Raw genomic sequence first — 21,282 nt, forward strand, 5'->3', positions numbered from 1 at the left:
CTTCATCTTCTCTTCCAACAAACTCAAACATGCAGAAGAAGTCGACCACAGTCAGGGAAGTAACGGAAATGAAAAGTTTGATTGTTAAAGTTAGAGATATGATTTCCTTTATACTATTTTTGACCCTAATAAACTTTTGTCGTCAATGTTTCTGACTTTTGCTTTCACATAATGAACAAAGAAAAACTAACATAGTGTTATGCTTTATTGGCCCATTTTGTTTTGATCCAACTCCTTCCAACCATTTTCTCATCACTTTCTCATTTTTGTAGACTTTTCTTGAAAACCAAACATTTTTTTTTTTTACTTCCACACGTTTCCAAGTAATGCTGTCATCACTCGCTCATACGTCACATTTTCAAATTTTTACTGGATAGAACTTTTTTTTTTTTTAATGATGTCAGTATTTTCTAACAACCTTTAAATATATTTCACTTTCAGAATTCCTTCTAACTTTGTAATTACATAAGATAATGATAATCTGATGTTATTTTGTTGAGCAAATGTCAGATTTTGCTTCTCGAGTTGAATAATTTGCTAATTTCATTTTCACTTTTAGAGTGTCTCTCACAAAAATGTAAAAAAAATTGCATAAAAAGCGAAAACATTTTAAGTTACGTGGGTCAAACTTTATTGTTTAGGCTTTTTATTTCATTATTTGCACTCCCAACTATACCAATTTTACATAATGTTGTCTTTTTTTGACATATATGACAGATATTCCTGTATCCTGGCAGGATGTGGCCTCAACATATATCCTATAAATGTAAATTCTTGTTTTTCAAATATCAGTCACCAGAAAAAAACAAAGGCATCAAAAATGTTGAGGAAAATGTCCGATACTTCTTTTGTCTGTATGTGTGCTTACAATCTGAGTACACACTGTTGCATATAAATATGAAATATTACAAGTAAATTGAAATGTGGCCAATAAATATTTCCGTGTTAAATATTGAATGGGTTTTTTTTGGGGGGGGGGACTATTAAATAACGGAATTGTAGTTTATTTCATTTTATCAAAATGGTGCGTTTGAAGTTGTTTTTTTTGTCCTAAATGTTGAGATTAAGAAATTATATTGATAAGTCCAACAAGCCATCGCTAAAAGTTGCTTCTTCTCACATTTGCGCTTCCAAAAGTGCTGAACAGTTTGTTTCAGCTTCATATTCTGGTGCCGAACATCAAGTCACACGCGGGTCAGCTGGCGATCAGCCAAACAAGCGGCCAATCAGGACGCAGCGCCCAGACGGCAGATCCTCTCTTCGTGAAGAAGTCCAGTGAAATGGGCCGATCCAAGCGCCGCAGGCAGCCAGGTGGTCCCGGAGCGCTCCCGTTGCCACGGTTACGTTTGTTCTCGGTGTTGTAGGACTCAGCGGTTACCGTGGAGATTGTTCAAAAGGGTCGGCCGTTGCTATGGTAACTGCAGGCCTAAATACAGTCCTACAACTCAGTGGTTTCCATGGTCACCGTAAAATATGACTTTAAGAAGTTAGTGGTTGCCATGGCTACCGGCAGTGTTAGGAAGCTGCACTCCCGTTGCCTCTGGCAGTGACACGACAGTAACCGATTACTTTCGTGAAATGAGTAACTCAGTTCTCGTTACTGAAGTGGTGGAAGAGCTGCTGTCTCGCTGTCAGCACAGACTCCGTCACTATCTCACTAAACTCCTGTTTACCGGAGGACATCTTGATTATTTCCTTAAGTAACTGGCTCGCCGTAAAGTAATCCCACTACTCCACGAAGAAGTAACTCGCACCAATGGTCAGGAGTTTACTCTTGTGTAAACCTCAGTGGCGTCTCCAGCTCGCACAGAAGACGTTTTCTTAAAGTCACAGTGGTAACCATGGTTACCAAGGAGTTGCCTACAATCAGTGTCACCACATTCACAGCACTCAGTCCCGCGGGATGAAACGTGTCGTCGCCGCCGCCGCCAAGTTCGCAACTCTTTGTATAACCGGCGCCGACAAGTTTTGTTTCCATGGCAACGGCTTCAACACCAGTCCACCTGTGGCCCTGTGACGACATCACCGGGCCCGTCCTCTTTTTGATTGGCCGGGAGCTGTCTCCTACGACGACGCGACAGGCGCGAGCGCATCACTGTGCTCCAGGTGGTGGTGGTGGTGGTGATGATGATGATGGTGATGATGGTGAAGCTCAGCCTTGCAAACGGTGGCGGCGCCGCAGTGAAGCGACGCGACGGCAGGCGGCTCCTCGTCACCTGGAAGACACGAGGAGTGGCGTGAGGAACAACTGGCGAGCGGTCTCTTCTACACCAATAGCGACGGGTTGCCCGATCCGCCGGCGGCCTCCCGCGCTAGACTGCGTCGCCAAAGTACCGCGTTCCGACTGTCACGTCAAACATGGCGGCCTTACCGAGCCCCGAGGACGACGACTCGCTCTCAGCCAGGGAGGAGGAGTCGGCCTGGTCATGTGACAGCCCCTCCATCAGGGGGATGGACAGCTCCGACGACGGGACGGACGACTCGTAGATGCCGGAGTCACGAGGGGGCGGGGCCTCTGGGGCGGAGGCGGGGCTCATCGACGGGGCCGAGGACGAGGACGAGGACGACGACGACGACGACGACTCCTCCGGGGAAAGTCCAGAGATCCTACAGTTCGACCCCGAGGTGGACCTGAAGGGGGGGTCAAAGGTCAGACGGATCTCATGACAGACTCAATTCCTTAGAAATAAAAGACTTATTACACATAAACTGAAGTTTTGCAGAAATAAGGATGATTTAATATTTAGAAAACAACAAAACAACTCATACAAGGTTATTAAAAGAGGCTGTAAATTGTGTTTAAATACAAAAGGCAGCAGATAAGAGAATAGAAAAATACTTAAAAAAATTATTTAATGAATTTTGACATTTTAATTTTGATAATGTTGTTTCGTTTTGTAAAATGAGAATATTATTGCAATTCATCCTGTATTTCTACTCATAACCTAAAAAGTTTTAACCACTTTCAAATATTCAACCGTGACTTCCTGAAGAGGAAAGTAGATGTTGTGGAACTCTGTAATATTTTCAAATTTAAAGGATCAAACAAATAAGGAGTGAAATATTTCAGTTTATGTGTCATGAATTGGAACAGGCATAAATAAAAAGACTTAAAAATCCCCAAATACTTAAAGTTATCAGGTAATCGGAGCAACATTAGTTATTTATTACTTCTCCTGTTTCTTATAGTGAATATAAAGGAAAGCAGGTCGTTTTACCTCGAACTGGGTGCCAGTGTGGACACGGAGCAGTGTGGCAGAGCCGGACTGGGACAGACACCTGGACTGGGACCGGGACTGGGACCTGGACTGGGACTGGGACTGGGACCTGGACTGGGACCTGGACTGGGACTCGGGCTGAGGTCGAGGCTGGGCCCGGAGCCCGGGCTCAGGAGGAGCAGGTTCCTCCTTGGCGCTCCCTCCGCGCCCTCCGGGGACGGCGTCCTCACCGCCACCTCGTTCAGCACCAGGCCGGAATCGAACCTCTGCTCGGCGCCGGGGGTCTTCGGAGCGGGGGTGGGAGCGGCGGGGAGCAGGGGATGCTTGGAGGAGGCGTCCTCGCAGGAGGAGGAGGAGGAGGCGGGGGCCGCGGGGGACAGCTGCTTCTCGAACCAGTCGGGGTTCTGGCTGATGTGCTGGTGCATGTTGCAGATGGAGACGTACAGCGAGCGTCCAGACTTGCTCCTGAAGTAGTTCCTGCGCGACACGTTGAGCGGCGGCGGCTCGCGGTCCGACAGGCCGGACTGGCCCGAGTGGAGCCGGCTGAAGAGCTGAGGCAGCTGGTCCATCAGCTTGAACCTGAAACCACACAAACCCCCCCCCCACTTCAGCGATCGATCGTCCGGCCCCGTTCCCGAAACATGGCATGGCGTTCAGAGGACGCCGGGCGAACGCGCGATGACCCTACCGGGGCGCCAGGCTCAGCATGGTGGGGACGTCGCTCTCCGTCGAGTAGTCGAAGTACACCGACATGTAGCGGTCCAGCTCCTGAGCTCCGCCGCCTTCGCTCTGCTTCGCCAGCCGCAGCTTCTCGGCGATCATGGCCACACCTACGATGAACATGTCGCCGCCAGACGCTCCGACCGGAGAGCCGCCGCTGCCGTTGGAGCGCCGGCCGACCGGCGTCTTCCCCCGACGGCTCTTCTTCTCCACAAAGTAGCTGCAGGAAGACGTGGGTGTTAATATACCGGGGGACTGAGGTGTACCTCAGGGCTCGATCATGGGGCTTCTGCTTTTTTTTTTTTTTCAAAATCCACGTTGCCACTTTCACAATAATCATTTCTGCCATGCAGAAGCTTTACGCAAAAAACTAATCTATTTTTGCGTTTGATAATTTCTCACATCTTCCTTTCAAATACCTTTATCCTATTCAGTACAAACAAATATACTCATGATCACTCTGAATTGAACACATTCCCATGTTTCTTCATGTAATTTTCTGTCTTTAACCGCTGTACATTCTGTCTTAGCTAATATTCAGTGAATAAAATGGACATTTTCTTCTTCTCACACTATACGTTTACTTGACATTTCCTTGTAAAGCACTTTGTAAGTTTTCTGTAAAAAGTCCCATATATAAAATAGAATAGAAAAACATACATTATCGTAAAAAAAAAAAAAAAATCAGTATAAAGAGTGAAAATTCACACAAACAGTTATAAATGTGACAAATTGACTTAATTTTCATCCAACAAATGGAGGGTCTGAGTGTGTGTCATGTATGTTCATGAGGCAACTAACATATGAAGTGCACTCCAGTTAAATGTCAACGAAATTCAAACAAAATTTCAATATGAAGTACAAAGTTAAATCCGAGTAAAGCAGAGTTGTTGGACATTAAATTCATTTACAAAACCAATAGAATTTAGGGAGTAAATACCTCGAGATCTACAGTAATCTCTCAACACACACAGCAACTATAGAATTACAGAGGACATCGTGGAAATAGAGTATTTTCTTAAGTGACTAAATCAAAACTTTTACGTCACCGTTCTTTTACTCTGAATATTTTTCACAAGAACTTCGCCAGGTAGCGTGCGGCGAACGAAAGCCGGGCGTAAACTGAACACAAACTGGACAAACAGGACCAACATCCAACCTTCACACACCCATTTACCAACACACACACACACTGGACTGCAATGTTCAGAAAGGTGACACTTTTTAATTTCGGTGAGGGTTTTTTTTTTTTTTAGCGGCAGCCACTAGGTGGCAGTGTCGTAGAGTCAGTGTATATCTTTACTGGTAGTTTTACTGAGGCCCAGTTTACACAATATTCACAATATCCCAGGTGAAAATGCAGATGAGATTTATAATCTGTTTGTTAGTTTTTTTTTGTTTTGTTCTTTGTTTTGTGTCCTTTTGTTTATGTCTTTACTATCATTGTTGTGATTATTTTGGTTTTTGCTCTGTTGTTGCTCAGGCTGGTTTAATCTCATGGCAGTTGGAAAATATTTGGATCACTGTGATTATTGTATTATAATGAAAAAAAAAATGTATGTAGCACTAACAAGGGTATTGTATGTATCTCCCCACCCAGTCTATCTCTCTGTCTTTCCTATCCTCTGTATTAAAAAAAAAAAAAAGAAATTATGTACAAAGCTAAAAACAAATTACTCCCAAATAAAATCCAAGAATGGTTCAAAGAAAGAAAGAAAGAAAAAAAAAAAAGATTTATAATCAGGTGGTTTCCCGACCTGGAGTCTGGAATCTTCCGTTGGGCACACCACACATCGTGAGCTTGGCTTTATCGTTTTCAAAATCACATTTGCACAAAAGAAAAGTCCCGCTGCTGGGAGCGGGCGAGTACCGTAGTCCTTTGGAGCAGACGGTGATGATGAAGTTGGCGTCGTCCAGCTGCCTGCTGAGCCACGACATGTGACCCTCTTTGCACATCTCCAGGTGTTCCCACAGGTCGAGCACCACCTGGGCGAGACACAGACGTTTAGGTTTTAATTCTCGCTCTGCGCACCCAGCTCTGGTCCCCCCCCCCCCCCCCCCCCCCTCCACCGGTCTCACCTCGCAGTTGCAGAAGTCCTGCAGGAAGTAGGCGAAGCTCTGGATGACGCTGGTGTGTTTGGGACAGTCCCGGTTGGAGTAGCAGACGAAGACTTTGGGGCGGGGCCACGGACGGTCGGCGCTCAGAGCCGCGCTCTGGTTGGACGACTCGCTGCTCTCCTCGTCCAGCTGACTGTAGATGTTCTCTGAAGGGAAGGCAACAGGAGGGTTCATGTCCACATGCAGTGCAAATGTATCTCCTGTAAATGTTACTTTAGCATTAGCATTAGCATTCAGCGAGTCATCATTAACTGAGTTACATCAGATAGGAGGAAGATGCTCTACAGTGTGGATGTTTTCTGGATCTTAAACAATGTGAATAAGTATTGTGTTTCGGTTGTCAACACGTGAAAAACCAAAAAAAATTTTTAAATATTTACATCTGTTTGAATTAGAATAAAGTTTTATACGACGCAGCTGATCAACAGGCAGGAGATTAAACCACAGCGACATGAAGATTCACGCCGACGCTTGTTTTTCTCACCTTGCTGCTTCTTGCGACACATGACGGTGAAGAGTGTGGCGAAGGCCGACATGATGACCAGCGGCACTGTGATGGCCATGGCACGGATAGGCCCCGCCCACGGCGAGTGCACTGGGGGATGAAATAAACACACTCAGATTGAGACGGCTGCATGAGGAGTGCGTGTAGTGTGTGTGTGTGTGTGTGTGTGTGTGTGTGTGTGTGTGTGTCTGACCTTGGCTGACGTGGTACTGAGTTTGCCTCCTGGTCATGTTGCTGTCGTCTCTCAGCTGATTCAGCAAAAAAACAAACAAACAAAATAATGGTAAATTCAACCTGGATGACATTTCCAGTAAAGATCAGAAACCTTGTGAGCGTGGTGCGTTCAAGTACCTCTATAGTGTAGGTTCCCGGAGTGACGTCCTGGAGGATGCATGTTATTCTGAGCTGGTTCAAGTCCTAACGAGAGGAAAAAAATGCATTTAAGAATTACAAAAAAAAAAAAAAAAGCCTTGTTTCTTCGAACTGCTGGTTGTGTTTGTCCTTGAGTGTCTCACAGGTTTGCAGCGCTGCAGCCTGAACGGTCCGTCCTGCCGCAGTTTGTAGTACAGGTAGTAGAAGAGGAAGCCGAAGGAGGCCGGCGCCTGGTCGAAGGTCACGTGGAGGTTTGACCCCAGCTGGGAAACGTTCAGGGTCTTTGGTTTCCAGACTGCACAGTGAGAGACACACAATCAGACGCTGAAGCGCTTCAAATACGCAATGAAAAAAACCAAAACAAACGCGATCAGAACAATAATACAAGGTTATAAAACCTCATTCATCGTTCAAACGGAGCCTGAAAACGGAGGGAACTTACACGGCTTGCACACCAGGTTGTCAGACCCCAGCAGAACTTCACACGCTGTCCCAAACAAACAAAAACAACACAGAAACACACACACAGAGTTATAGCAAGAGTTTGTGGTTGGACCTCATCCCGCCGTGTCAAAATTGCATTTTGAATGTAATTTAACTGATTTTGGAACAATGCATAATTAGAGCTGCATTTCTCGGAAATAAAACCTTCTTTTTTGCAGGTTATTTACATTTTGATGGATAAATCATCATATTCATTCATTGAGGATTCATACAAAGCAGCACTTTCTCAATTATAGTTATAAAACATCTTGTTATTATTCATGGCAGTTATTATGCTATTGACCATTATTGCATAATTGTTGTCTAATAATTTGCCAGTAATGTAATAAAATAGTAAAAAATAAGTTTTATATCCATGATCGAGAGAGAAACTGCTGCCTTGCATGAATAAAGGACTTTTTCATCGTCTGAACATATTTTTGATACACAAACATCCCAAAACCTGCAAAAAAAAGCTTATTTTTCCAATAAATGCAGCTGTATTCGTGTGTTTATTGAGAATATCGGCCGCAGTCATTGCATTTTGTTCGGCTTATTGTAATGCTACTTCAATTGTCAAATAACTTATTAATTTATTGGCAAATGTTATAACGACAACGGGAGAAACGTCTTATCAGGTAATTGCTCGTGACGTGGCTCCGCCTGTAACATGAGAGGAGAGTCGGACTCACAGTTGGTCCTGAGGAAAGACGGAGGGAAGAAACTCTCGTTCATCAGAGACGGGAAAGGAACCACTCGGACCATGTAGTCGGTGTCAAAGGTCAAACCGCTGAACGGCTGACTGCTCAGCTTCTGTGTGAGGAAAACAAACAAATAAACAAAAAAAAAGTCAGATTAAAGCAGAAAACACGAGCGTGGTTTAATTGAGAGGAAATGAGGAAGTGAGCCAACGGCCTGTAAATATTTGTGTTAATAAAACACAGAGTGGACCTTTGCGTTACTCATCAGGCGAAATGTTCATTAATTTTATGACGGCCACGTTAAAGTGCCAAGGTTGAGACTGAAAAATGGTTTTCATGTGTTGTGTTGTCCTGATTTAACTCAACATCGCACATAATGAGACGATCAAGCACACAAAGTCTGATAAACTGACTCACAAGCGATTCGGTCATTAATCTTTTCCACGTTCTTAAATATCTTACATATTATTCTCCTGCTGCTGCTCCTTTAACCTGATTTCAATTAAATTTTTAATTGGATATTGAGTATATTAAAACAGTGAAGTCGTGAAGTCTTCTTAATTTTTTGTGTGCCTAAAAAATAGATAAGTCAGCATTTAATAGATAGTCAGCAAGTGACTTCATCATTTAATTGACTTACGACAGAGGACTAGAGGGGTTTCAGTGTGTGGGAGGATAAGTGCCTTCCAAATCGGAATTTCTGCTTGGATCCCGGATGTTTTTCCACAGAACAACATATTATTGTTAACAGCTGTTTGGATCTGCAGGCAATTAAAAAACAAAAAACAAAGAACAATTCTGCTTCTTGTTGGGACACTTCTAATCAGTTGAATTTAAGACACTGAACCACTTCCCCACTGGAAATATTAGAAATATGCACATTTTCTCTTTAAAGAGTGTGTTTGCATATTATAAATGTTTTGTTCAATACTGCTAAGTGTCATTTCAGATTATAACTGTCTAACTTTTTTAATTCTCTTAGTGTGCTCTTGCAGGATGAATAAAAAAAAATCTTGTCTTTCTATAGAGTCTGCAAAAGCTTATTCTAATTAATCTTTTGACAATACAATAAATTCAGCTTTAAAAATCACTTTTTTTTTATTTTAAACAATTTTTCTTCATATCAAGTTTATATTTATTCATTTATTTGTTTATTGATTTATTTATGAGGGTGTCTGTCCCCTGCACAACATTTTTTTTCTTTTCCGACAAAAAAAACTCCAATAAAGTTGTGTGTTTATCTCTCTCTCTCTCTCTCTCTCTCCCTCTTTTTTAATTCTTGCTGTGAAAAGGCACCCCCCCATCTACCTTTTTCCAAAGCTCCCTAGCGCCCCCCAGAGGACGCCTGCCCAACACTTTGAAAACCCGCTGCTGTAAATCCTGACCACCTGAAGGCTTTTGCTCACGATTCCCTCCCTCTCATGGTTTGTGTGATTATTTTTTCCACTTGTGCAGGATGAAAGAAGATTTTCACGTACGTCCGACCGGGTTGGAGTTGGTTAATAAAAAGCCAGCGATGAACATTAGAAAAAAGAAAAAACGCTGAGCTCTAAATCGGGAGACAATAAACTCTGTTGGTTTTGTAGAAGTGACTTCAATGTCTGTTCACTCGGCCCGTTTGACACTGAGCGGTAATTATTTTAAGCCTCCGGGGCCTCAGATGTTTAAAGGATAACGCGATGAATACACACAGATGTTCAGTGAGAGGGTGAAGTGTTTGTCTCGTGTGTGTCGGCTCGGGACCAGTTCCCCCCCCCCCCACCGTGGCGGCGGACTTCAATCTGAAAGGGATTGTCCTCTGGTGTCCTACCGTGGTCCTGTAGGAGAAGTTGAGCTGCCGGGGGTCTTTCAGGACGAGGTGCTGACACTGTTTCCCCTCCGGATTCTTGTCCTCCAGATAAACCCTGAAGCCTCGGATGTGTTCGATTCCTGCAGAGACAGAACAAGGACTCGTGTTTCTCACTCGCAGTTGCTTCCCGCCCGTTTCCACGACGACGGAGTCGTAGGCGTTTCCGAAACGCCGTCGTCGTGTAAACGAAGACTCAAAACGTGTGAATAGGTTTTTACGTTTTCACTTCAAAACGTTGTCGTGTAAAATCATTAACTCTTCTTTGATATCAGCACTCAATCAAAGTATGAGGCTGAGATCAATTTCCCTCAAACATTTGATCCAGAAGAAGAAGAATTCAATAGCGATGATAAATGCACAATAAATCACATCTTTCAGGTTTGAGTGTTTTGTTGAATCCAGTTTCTCACTCACACACTCCAATGGGAAACCAACTTTATATATTTTTTTCCCGCCACTTTTTTCCACTTTTTAATTGAAATATGTCTCTGTACAAATTATTTTTGAAAACTAAACTCAATGACAAAATAACTTCATTCTCACGGCCCACCTGCAGTACCTTCAGAGCCCACCAGTGGGCTGCCCACCACACTTCTCCTCCTTGTTCTCCTCTTTTCCTCCCTCCTCCTAATGTTTCCCTGCTCATCTTTTCCCCTCCCATCATTTCCTCATCTCCTTCCCTCTCCTCCCTTCCTTGTTTCCTCCTCCTCCTCCTCCTCCTCCTCCGCCTCCTCCTCCTCTTTGAAGACACATCTGTCATGTAATTGCACCTTTTCATCCACCGGACATGTTTCTCCTATTAGCAGAGGGAGAGAGCGGCGGTCCGACAGGTTTTTCTGCCTTCTGGCACTTCTTCCTCTCTTCCTCTCACAGATGACGATGTTTTGCATATTAGCAGCAGGGTGACGTGAGCCGCTTGGTCTCTACATGTCTCAGGCTTTTTCTCAGCAGAAAATTAAACAACCTCCATCAATCTTAATGTAGATTTATGCCAGTTTCCTTCTATTACGGGTCTTTGTACATGTTGTTGTTGAGAAGCTTCTGAAATTGTTCCGTGTAGCTTTTTAAAAATTTTTTTATGACAAAATAACCACTCTGTACGGCTCCGTCTGAATCATTCATAAAGCCTCCGTATCTGAGAACCTAAGATCCTGCTGACACGACGACATTTCAGGTGATCAATTGTGAAAAAAGACGCCCTTTTACTAGGCAATAGTTGAAAACCTAGCAATGGTGTAATATTCATGCAGAACCACAGGTGGGCGCTGTTGAACTCTCTGCTCCGGCTGTAGTGCACATGAGCAGGAGTGGTTGGACATGTTGACGTTATTTACACGAAATATGAACCATAAAGAAGATTGTTAGGCGACAAAATGTATTGAATTTAAGCGATTTGACAGAGAAGGACTGGGAAACCTCAACAGGTGCATTTTCACATCTTTAGTCATCAGGGGCAATTGTCCGACTTGCAAACTACAAGTGTTGTCGTCTGTTCACGTGTGAGTTTGACTTGGAAAATGTGTCTCTTTCTATTTTTTTTTTCATGTGAGAGAGAGAGAGAGAGAGAGAGAGAGAGAGAGAGAGAGAGAGAGAGAGAGAGAGAGGATCACATCTCACACAACAATACCCAGATTTGACCGTGAAGGAATGTGAATGTTGGCTCGGTGTAAGGTGAACCCCTGTGTGTGTGTCTCTCTCTCTCTCTCTCTCTCTCTCTCTCGCTCTCTCTCTCTCTCTCTCTCTCTGGTCCAGATCAAAGGGACTCCATCACACAGAACTCGGTTAATCTCGAAGATTCGAGCACTTTGAAGGCTTCACGCCCTCGTCCTTCCTCCAGAGAACCTTCCCCTCTCCCCTGAACTGTGTAAACAACCTGACGGTAAACAAACAGGCGAGCAGACGGGTAAACAGGTGAGCAGACGGGTAAAACAGACAGGTGAGAGGACAGGGAAGCAGTGTCACAGAGATGGAAGCATGTGAGAAAACATGTAACCGGGTGGGTTGACGAGCATCCAGGTAAGCGTGTCGTTTAGCAGACAGGTAAGAGGATCAACAAACAGATAAACAGGTAAACAGGTAAACAGGTAAACAGGCCGTCGGTACCTAGTGGACTTGCGGACCAGTGGACGACCACGGCGGCCTGGTCCTCGCAGGCCAGATGACTGAAGGACACGTTGGCGACTTCATGGATCACGTGTTTGCCCAGCGGGTAGTTTAACGAACAATCTGCAGAGAGACAATCGCACCGCTGAAAAACACTTTGTGATTCTACAACAATCTTTTCCGGCAACGTTACGGCTGACGAGTCGAATGCAAAGGTTGCAAAAGGTGATTTCTTATGAAACCTTATTTTCTGTTCACAATACAACATAAATAACACGTCCTGAATTTAACACACTAAATTCAAGAGGCTAATGCTAATCACAGCTACCGTGGATACAAAATAATGCTAATGCGAATCACAGCTACAGTGGATAGAGATTAATGCTAATGGTAATCACAGCTACTGTGGATAGAGTATAATGCTAATGCTAATCACAGCTATCGTGGATACAGAATAATGCTAATGCTAATCACAGCAGCTTTTTGTTCAGACTTTATCTGATGAGAGACCAAAAGACTGTCCATATTACAACCTCTTTGGCATTTGGCAATAATATCTTTGTTTTATGTAGTGAAGAATGAAGATCGAGAGCCGGATGATGGCGAGGAGGAGGAGGAGGAGGAAGAGGAGGAGGAAGAGGAGGAGGAAGAGCAGTCAGCCATAAACCGAGAGCACGGAGGAGAAAAAGCAGAGTTCGGAAGCAGAAAGAAAAGAGGGTGTGAGCTCAGACACGACTGACTGCTCCTCTTTCCTCCTGCCAACCACCCATTGACGAAGAGGAGGAGGAGGAGGAGGACGCTGGGAACCAGGAGCTTATGGAGGATGAAGAACACAGGAGTGGACACGAGTCAGTGCTCCTCTTCCTCCAGCCTGGTCGTCCTGCTCAAAAGCGGGGGGTCATGTTCAGGGCTAAAAGAGAAGGTCACGGCTGGTTGCTCTGCTTCCTCCTCCTCATCCTCCTCATCCTCCAAAGCATGTAAAAGGAAGATTGTAGCTCTTCTTCCTCCGTTTCCTAATCTTTATACGTTCCTTTCAACGACAAAGCAGCGGAGAGATGAAGAGGACAGATGAAAGGTCAAAGTTCACTCAGTCGTCACCTCCTCTTCCTCCTTCCAGGTTTAGAAGCAAAGGAAGAGTCAAGACGTATCTTCGTCACCTATCACAGGGCATCTCATCATCATCATCGTCACTATTCAAAGTGTGACGGGTCAGATTTCAAAAATCTTCTTCATGGGAAATCTGTGCCGTTATATCACGAAGTGAAGTTAATCAAATATTTCCCATCAACAGCTTTACTGTTTTAACCATTTATGGCCAATTCATTAAAATACCCCAGAGAGATTTTCTCAGGGTATTTCTATACATCAATGCATCTTTCAGACATTCATAAACTAATGTTGAGAAGCTTTTTACCCACCAAAGTCTCTCATATGTCACCATTTCTAGGATAAAAAGTCATTAAATAGATCCAAGTCTTCCATAAAATACTATATATTTGTACTATTTGCAATCAAATATGCAGCAGATTTTAATAATGTATCATGAGCCTCAATGATTTACATTTAATAGTTTATGAGTCAGCCAGATGTGAGCGCCATGAGTACTATCGAGCAAAAGGATAACAGGAAAACATGATATTTTTTCAAAAAGTTGAGTTTTCAGTGACTCCGAATGCAACCAAAGTTTAGCTTTTTGTGTTATGTTATGTTGTGTAAATAGAGCCGAAAGTTAAAGGATGGCCACACTAATCCCAAAGCTATCAGCTATCATTAAACAGTTTTGATGATTTTTCTGATGGTCAGAGCTCATTTAAGTGCAAATGTCCTTTAAAATAACCCATAAATACGACCTGGCTAATATTATCCTTCATCAAACTGTGACATTGGTACTAAAGCCACATCGTGACCCTTGGATGTACGTTAATATACAATATGTGGGGCTTTCAGAAACTTGCAAAGGGAGTATATAAAAAATACCCCAAAAATTTCCAAATTTAAACATTTCACACACACACACACACACACACACACACACACACACACACACACACACACACACACACACACACACACACACACACACACACACACACACACACACACACACACACACACACACACACACACACACACACACACACACACACACACACACACACACACAGGCTGAAACACCTCAGTGCTTCACTTTGGTTTGAAGTTCGCTGGTTTTTATTTCTGCTCTGAGGATCATCCTTGCTTCAATCACATGACCTCTTGACCTTTGATCTCTGCATTGACCCTTCATGGAATCAAGCTTCTTAAGAAAAATTTTTTTTTTCTTTAGGCTTTCCGGCATTTGTTGGGACCTGATGAAATAAACTTTGTATTTAGCAGAAAACAGCTATTTTTAATGTTAGTTTACCTAGTTGTAATGAGCCTCTATGACCACCAGGTGACCGATTAAAAGTGTAAAAAAACAGCAAAAAAACCCAATAAAAAGTAAGGAATAATTTGTGAAATAATGTGAATCTTAAAGCATGTGAATCTTTAGTTTGGAGAAAACAGTTGAAATAGTAATAGCCGGAAAGAAACGGCCATTTCATCTGGATTCTATCATCGTGGTGACGATATTTATATTGTGCCCGGTATGTTTTAGATATATTATATAAGTAAAAGTACATTTTTCATTAGACTAATTCGATATTGTGAAGATAAAGTATCCAACACATATTTATTTTCATACAATATCGTAACCATTTAGATTCAGATTTTGAGAACTTGTGAAGTCAGTTTCATTAATCGACATGTTTTTATTTGTTTTCTGCAAGACGTTGTTGTTAAAATAGTAAATGTGGTGACAGATACAGGGATTACCTGCACACACACACACACACACACACACACACACACACACACACACACACACACACACACACACACACACACACACACACACACACACACACACACACACACACACACACACACACACACACACACACACACACACAAACGTAATCTGAAAGCGGCTCCTCGCTCATGGTCACGGACAAAAGCAGGAGGCAGGGATCGGCTACGGCTCAGGAACTTGACTTTTAGAAAGAGGAGAACAAAAGGAGAGGAGGAGGAGGAGGAGGAGGTGGAGGAGGAGGAGGAGGAAGAGAGGTGGGGGTGGAGGAGGAGAGGTGGGGGTTCAGATGCAGAAGAGGCGAGGCTTTGTGGTGCAAAACACAACAAGAAAATATGAAGTAATCTCAGGCGTCAGCTTTTACCCTGGTGGCATGAGCATGTGGGTTTTATTACAAATGTTTGGTATATTTTGATCTCCTGGTGTCGTCACGGCAACACAAAGTTTTTTACTCTTGTGATTTGAACGTACTCGACTTTCCTCGCGACATCTGAAGCAGTTACTTATGCAACCTGGCTCCTGTGCTGTGTCATTACTTGAGAGATGCAGTGACATTTATTAGCATAACCACATACACAATTGAGATATTAGGATTATGCCATTGTCAAGCACAATAAATCAGGAGCGTCAGGTTAGCTTATGATGAGAGAAAAATGATCGCTGTATCCATCACTTCTGCAGGATTATTGTTAAAGCGAGAGATTAAGACAATGATTTGAAAATGATGCTCATTGACACTGAACACGGAAAACGGTGTCGTTATCCTGTCGGGGTCCCTTCTTCATCATGATCCAGTTTCCACCACAGCTCGCATTGTTGATTTACACGTTTGTCGTTTCTGGTATTTTTGAGGAAACAAAAAAAAAAAAGTCCCCTTATGAATTTGCATGATCAACGAGCTGCTTTCCAGGGTTCAGTGTCACCACTTGGAAGAGAGCCGCCGTCTGGGGGCCCCACAACTGGAAATTCAAGCTGCACCACGATCCTTTGTGTACATCCTGTTCGCTCATCTCCCAGAGAGCCGGACGCTGAAAATTAATCGTCGTCGAGAACAAGGAGAAAACACCTCGTGCAGATCACGCAACGAGTCAAGCGGGAGGATTGAGAAATGTCCCGTGTTGCTCGTAGATCTCCTCTGTGTGTTTGTGTTTTCTGCTCTTTGCCTGCGGCAACAATCAGCCCATGCGTTTCTTAAAAAAAAAAAAAAAAAAAAGAGGAACTCACTGTCGGTCCTGAAGTTGACGGCCAGCCTGCGACCTCCGTCTGCACCGGACTGCACCTGCAAGACAAGGAGACGGGATTCAAACTACAGACCAGGTGGGATTGAAACCAGCTGCACAGAAAAAGCTCTCAGTGGTAAAATAAAAAAAAAAACAACACAAAAAAACCCACATCAAGGCGTATTTATTTGTTGGTTCGTATGTATGTAAGCATGCATGTATTTGACCAACTTTTCGCAAAAACTACTCACCGGAATCACATTAAAATTTCAGGGATCATTTTTCATCATCCAAGAACCAATCGATTAGATTTTGGGACATAAACGGTGAACCATTTCCAAATAAATCGCAAAGAAACTGCGAAAAAAACATTTACCATACAAAGCGGATGAGCGAGGCCCCTCATGGGGGAGATCAATTTATCAGCATCGGTTGCCACGGAGACGTTCCCTGCTCAGTGATCCGCACAGTGATGTAGCTTCCGAGTTAGCATCGATATGAGCTAATGGCTATGATGCTCGTGATGCTAACATGGTTCCGCACGGTTCCGGTTGGCGAAGGTCTGCACTCTACCGAGTGTAGCTCTAGTTTTTTGTCTGCAGACATGAGCTACCAAGGCAACTTGGGATCCGTTCTATCTATATTAAGGATTCTATCGTTAAAAATATTGACAAATATGCCAATTTCCTGGTCAAAAGCATCCAAAGTTGCGCTGCTCTACGGGGCCGCCCACACCTTGAAAACGGTTGACCTAAACATGATGTCATCCACATGAGGCGACGTTTTAGAAGTGTGAAAACGGGTTTTGTTGAACACGGGTCCCAGAGTGGGGAAATTTTAAAAAGTCGGCAAAAACAATCATCTGTGGAAAAAAGATGACGTAATCGTCTCCCTCTTCCCACCGCCGCGGTCCGTGATGTCATCAAATAACCACAACAATCACGGACTACAAGCTACTGACGCTAACAGCAGGAAGAGTGCGGCCATAGACCTATAGAACCAGAATTATACAGAGGTGTAAGAGCAGGAATCTACTCCTCAAGGGTGCTTTGTCTTCTTCTGCGTTTTTGGTGAGTCACAGCGCCCCCAAAGGCCTGGCATGTGTACTACATGCCCTGAAGGTTCACAGTGACGTGTGGACGGAGGTTTTTTTTGGAGAAGGCTGTGAAGGAAAAAGATCGTTTTTCCTCGTCGTGCGGATGGACCCTGACAGGACCTGGATACGTTTCCAGGCAGCACCCACCAGGCTCCGGTCACCACAAAGGGCGGCGGATAGAGTAACACCCCGATGGGCTGTGAGATAAGACAAGGTGTGAACACAGGCTCCCCTGTGAGCTCCAGTTTCCCACAATCCCTTTCTCTGCCCGCCGACACAAAGGCGCGTGTTCTCATGAGGAGCGTTTGATTCGCCGCCGCCTCGGTGGGGCGGCTTTTACAGCTTTGACCCGGGTTTCCATGTTGCCCTGCACAGACACACACACACACACACAGACACACTCCACTCTAGCCTTTTTTACAGAGGTGTCAGACCATAGTCACACCAGACCATAGTCACACACACACACACACACACACACACACACACACACACACACACACACACACACACACACGCACGCACGCACGCACACACCTGAAACCAATCAGACTGACACCCAGCTGTGTGTTACTGAAGGTGTGCTGTGCTTATTAGCAGCCACTGTACCTCAACCATCCCCTCCCCCACATACACACACACACACACACACACACGCGCACGCACACACATACACACGTCTTTAATTACACAATTGTGAAGTCCCTCATTGGTGCACTGCATTCCACTGAGCTCAACCTGAAAACCATCAAACAGGCCTTTGAAGACAAAAAAAGACCCCACCGTCCCACCCCTACCCCCAATCTCTCTCTCTCTCTCTCACACACACACACACACACACACACACACACGCACACACACACACACACGCACAGAGAGCCTGACGTTATCATGTTCTCACTAATTCTACGTTGTGCCCTCAGCTTGCCGCCTCTGCTGACCTTTGACCTGCAGGACTTTACGTGCTGCTCTGCGCTGAGACGTCCTGCTGACTGCATGAATTGGTTGGCTAATTAAAATCAAGGGACGTTTTCCACTGACAGGACAAAAAAAGCAGGCTTCCTGTTTTGTTTTGTTTTTTGCAATTTTGAACAACCTGGATCAGCAAAAAACAACAAAAAAAATCTGCTTAGGAGGGTTGCTTAAATTACAATATGGCAAAGAAAATGCTGAAAAACACACAAACACACACCAGAACTGATTGATGTTGGGTCATTAGAACTATTTTTCAGTGTAAAACCGTATTTAATAGTGACCGTTTCTGCTGGTTATGAAATTGACATTAATCGCATCTTTCCAGCCACAGGTTTCAAACAGACTTCCTTCATAGTTCCTCCAGGGTTGATATTGTGCTCCTGTCTCTCGGATAACTCAGACTTTCATCAGTTGGCATTCAAGCGCAGTCTTCAACTGGAAAAGCACGACGCAATGCATCATGGGAGACAGACGTAGCCGAACTGGCATCCTGATGCTTGGCGGCTGAAAATCTCCTCTGATGTTGAGAAGGAATCAAATCAAGCAACGTTCCTCTATTCATGGTCCCTTTTATGTTCTTTTATTTCAAGGAATTCTAAACGACACTCGTATAGAAAAAGTCACAGAGAAAGTGAAAAGGATTTGGACTTATGCAGACTTTGCTGAAGTGACAGAGACACACAGTCACTTCTCTTGTTTCCTGCTTCCAGGTGTTTCTCACTAGTGATAATCACGCCCCCCCCCCCCCCCCACACACACACACACACACACATGCATACACGCCCCAAGGTCTCAACAGGCTGAGTCACTTCAGTAAACAATTGGGAATAAGAAAATTCCAAAAAAGTGGAAAACTGTGACGAGTCAATCCTGATTTAAGATGTTTGAGATTTGTTTGGGGTTTTTTTTAATCTAGAAATCTGAAAATAATAAAAGAAAATATATATATAAATATATAGTATAGTCTTGGGGGTTTCCCAAAACACACACACACACACACACACACACACACACACACACACACACACACACACACACACACACACACACACACACACACACACACTTCCTGTGGTAATCAGACAGCTAATTAGCTGAAACAGCAACTAATCACAGCGCAGAAGAGGAGGAGGAGGAGGAGGAGGAAGAAAAGGACAGAGTGGAGGACATAGGAGGGACAAAGGAGGGGGGGGGGCTGCAGGGGAGGAAAAAAAATGGGGGGGTTGGAAAGAAGAGAAGGAGGGATCTGATTAAACAGGAACTGCTTCAATTACAGCGTTCAGGGTTCACGTAGCAGACTTCTCCCGGGCCTGGGCCTGTTTGGGCCCATCAGAACAGTTCCAGATGTGGAGGACAAACTCCCAGCTGACCTTTAATCAGCTACGCTTCCACTCAGAGGAGGAGAGCTGGAGGAAACAACTACAAGAATCCCTCAACAACAAAAAAAAAAAACCCCCACATGAAACGATTAAAAATAGACTCACTTGTTTTTAAGGTTGGCAACATTTTTGAACTATAAATCTTTCAAGCGTTTTCCTAAACGTGACTGAAAATTCAAAGTGTTCGCCAAGCTGGACCTCGTTTTGAGTTCTGATTGGCAGACACAGAAGATGCTCTATGATTTTGGACGGAGGAAGATGATGTGACGATTCAATTCAATTTTGGGTCTGTTTATTAAAAAGGTTTGAATGCGGAATAAAGCCGGGGGTTTTGTTTTAAAGAGTCAGAGTCTGATTAAAAGAGAGTATTTCAGTTTTTTTGAAGGCTCTGAGACGGGCTGAAAAAACAGTCTGCTTGGTTCAATGAGCGATCGCTGAATCTTAATCAAATTAGTAAAAATAAGAGTGTGGCTCTTTAAAAAGTCGGAGGCAAGTTTAAAGATTCGGAGTCTGTTTTCAAAAGTCCAGATCTGAACTATAAACGCGTTAAATAAGGCTCCATTTCAAGTTAAAACACATCGTTTTTGTGTTTTGTAGAAATGGATGAAATGTGGAAAAAAAACATGTCGTTTTCATGTTGGGCCACTAGTGGGTGCTGTTGTGAATTTGTTGTAACACACTATAAACATTAACAGACCAAGTAGAATTGCAAGTTGTTTTTTCTTTACTTGCAGGAAACAGAAGTGAAGAAAAGAAAAGTTAATTCTAATGAAGTTATTAAAGGAGTAAAAAAAAAAATAGAATTAGGCGGCTTGATAGAACTTAAAAGGCACAGAAACCAAACTAATTAACCTCTTCAAAACCACCAGTAATCACAGTATGTTACTTCCTTCGAGGCATGACACAACTCAGTAAACCTGCAGTAAATGTGTCCGACAAATGTGCCACTTTCTGGCACCTGCCTCGCAAAATCCGCCAAACGGCGTTTTTCTTTCACTCTTTAAAACACCTCCAAGAATTTGGGTCTGCAGCCACAAAGGACTCCCGACACCGGGAGTGTTTTTTTTTCCTGAGAGGCTTGATGAGGGTCCTGTTCAGCCCAAGAAGCCCCCCCCCAGGGCCCAAAGCCCTGTTCCTCTTAACGTCTTCCTGTCTTTTACGCACAGACGCACACCTCTAAACAATCTCAAACGCTACCATATGGGGACAAACAGGAGAGCCTGGGATCCAGCCCGCCAGTGCGGCCCTGCACGGTCTTGTTGTCTGAAATTACAGTTTGATCGCCTTTAAATACTCCAGTGGATCCACTCCGACTGATCAGGCTGCTCATCATCGACACAGACGGGGGGGAAAAAACAGTTTTCAGAAGCAGACGGAGGCCTGTAATCAACACTGACGCTGCTTTTTTCCTCCTTTTGTGAAGTGCCAGCCGGTTATTTTCTATAAGTGAAAATTAAGCAGGTGCGTTCAACTTTGATGAAACTGATTTTTGTGGTTCTGTGAGCAGAAAGAAAAAAACCCCAAAAAACTCCAATATAGACAAAAACGTATTATACATTTTCATGGATGACAGCAAAGTTCACAGACATCTGATCTCAGAACTTGTTTTTCACATGCATCAGCCTGTAATCAAACATAATAAATAGTAAATAA

General features: G+C 43.8%; 1 protein-coding gene across 1 annotated transcript in view; it reads right to left on the reverse strand.

Moving 5' to 3' along the window:
* The window catches only part of il17rd (interleukin 17 receptor D), a 29,247-nt gene that overhangs the window by 74 nt on the left and 7,891 nt on the right, over nucleotides 1-21,282 (reverse strand). Inside the window, exons 2-16 of the mRNA XM_080494830.1 lie at nucleotides 16,184-16,238; nucleotides 12,070-12,192; nucleotides 9,928-10,046; nucleotides 8,109-8,229; nucleotides 7,376-7,420; nucleotides 7,077-7,228; nucleotides 6,913-6,978; nucleotides 6,755-6,809; nucleotides 6,541-6,651; nucleotides 6,018-6,202; nucleotides 5,809-5,924; nucleotides 3,907-4,158; nucleotides 3,219-3,797; nucleotides 2,372-2,631; nucleotides 1-2,216 (exon numbers count right to left, since the gene is read on the reverse strand). The exon at nucleotides 1-2,216 is cut by the window's left edge and continues 74 nt beyond it. Coding sequence (XP_080350956.1) covers nucleotides 2,065-2,216; nucleotides 2,372-2,631; nucleotides 3,219-3,797; nucleotides 3,907-4,158; nucleotides 5,809-5,924; nucleotides 6,018-6,202; nucleotides 6,541-6,651; nucleotides 6,755-6,809; nucleotides 6,913-6,978; nucleotides 7,077-7,228; nucleotides 7,376-7,420; nucleotides 8,109-8,229; nucleotides 9,928-10,046; nucleotides 12,070-12,192; nucleotides 16,184-16,238 — 2,391 coding nt within the window. The 3' untranslated portion in view covers nucleotides 1-2,064. The remainder of the gene's footprint in view (nucleotides 2,217-2,371; nucleotides 2,632-3,218; nucleotides 3,798-3,906; nucleotides 4,159-5,808; nucleotides 5,925-6,017; nucleotides 6,203-6,540; nucleotides 6,652-6,754; nucleotides 6,810-6,912; nucleotides 6,979-7,076; nucleotides 7,229-7,375; nucleotides 7,421-8,108; nucleotides 8,230-9,927; nucleotides 10,047-12,069; nucleotides 12,193-16,183; nucleotides 16,239-21,282) is intronic.

The sequence above is a fragment of the Blennius ocellaris genome (genome assembly GCF_963422515.1).
Source record: "Blennius ocellaris genome assembly, chromosome: 4".
Lineage (NCBI taxonomy): Eukaryota > Metazoa > Chordata > Actinopteri > Blenniiformes > Blenniidae > Blennius > Blennius ocellaris.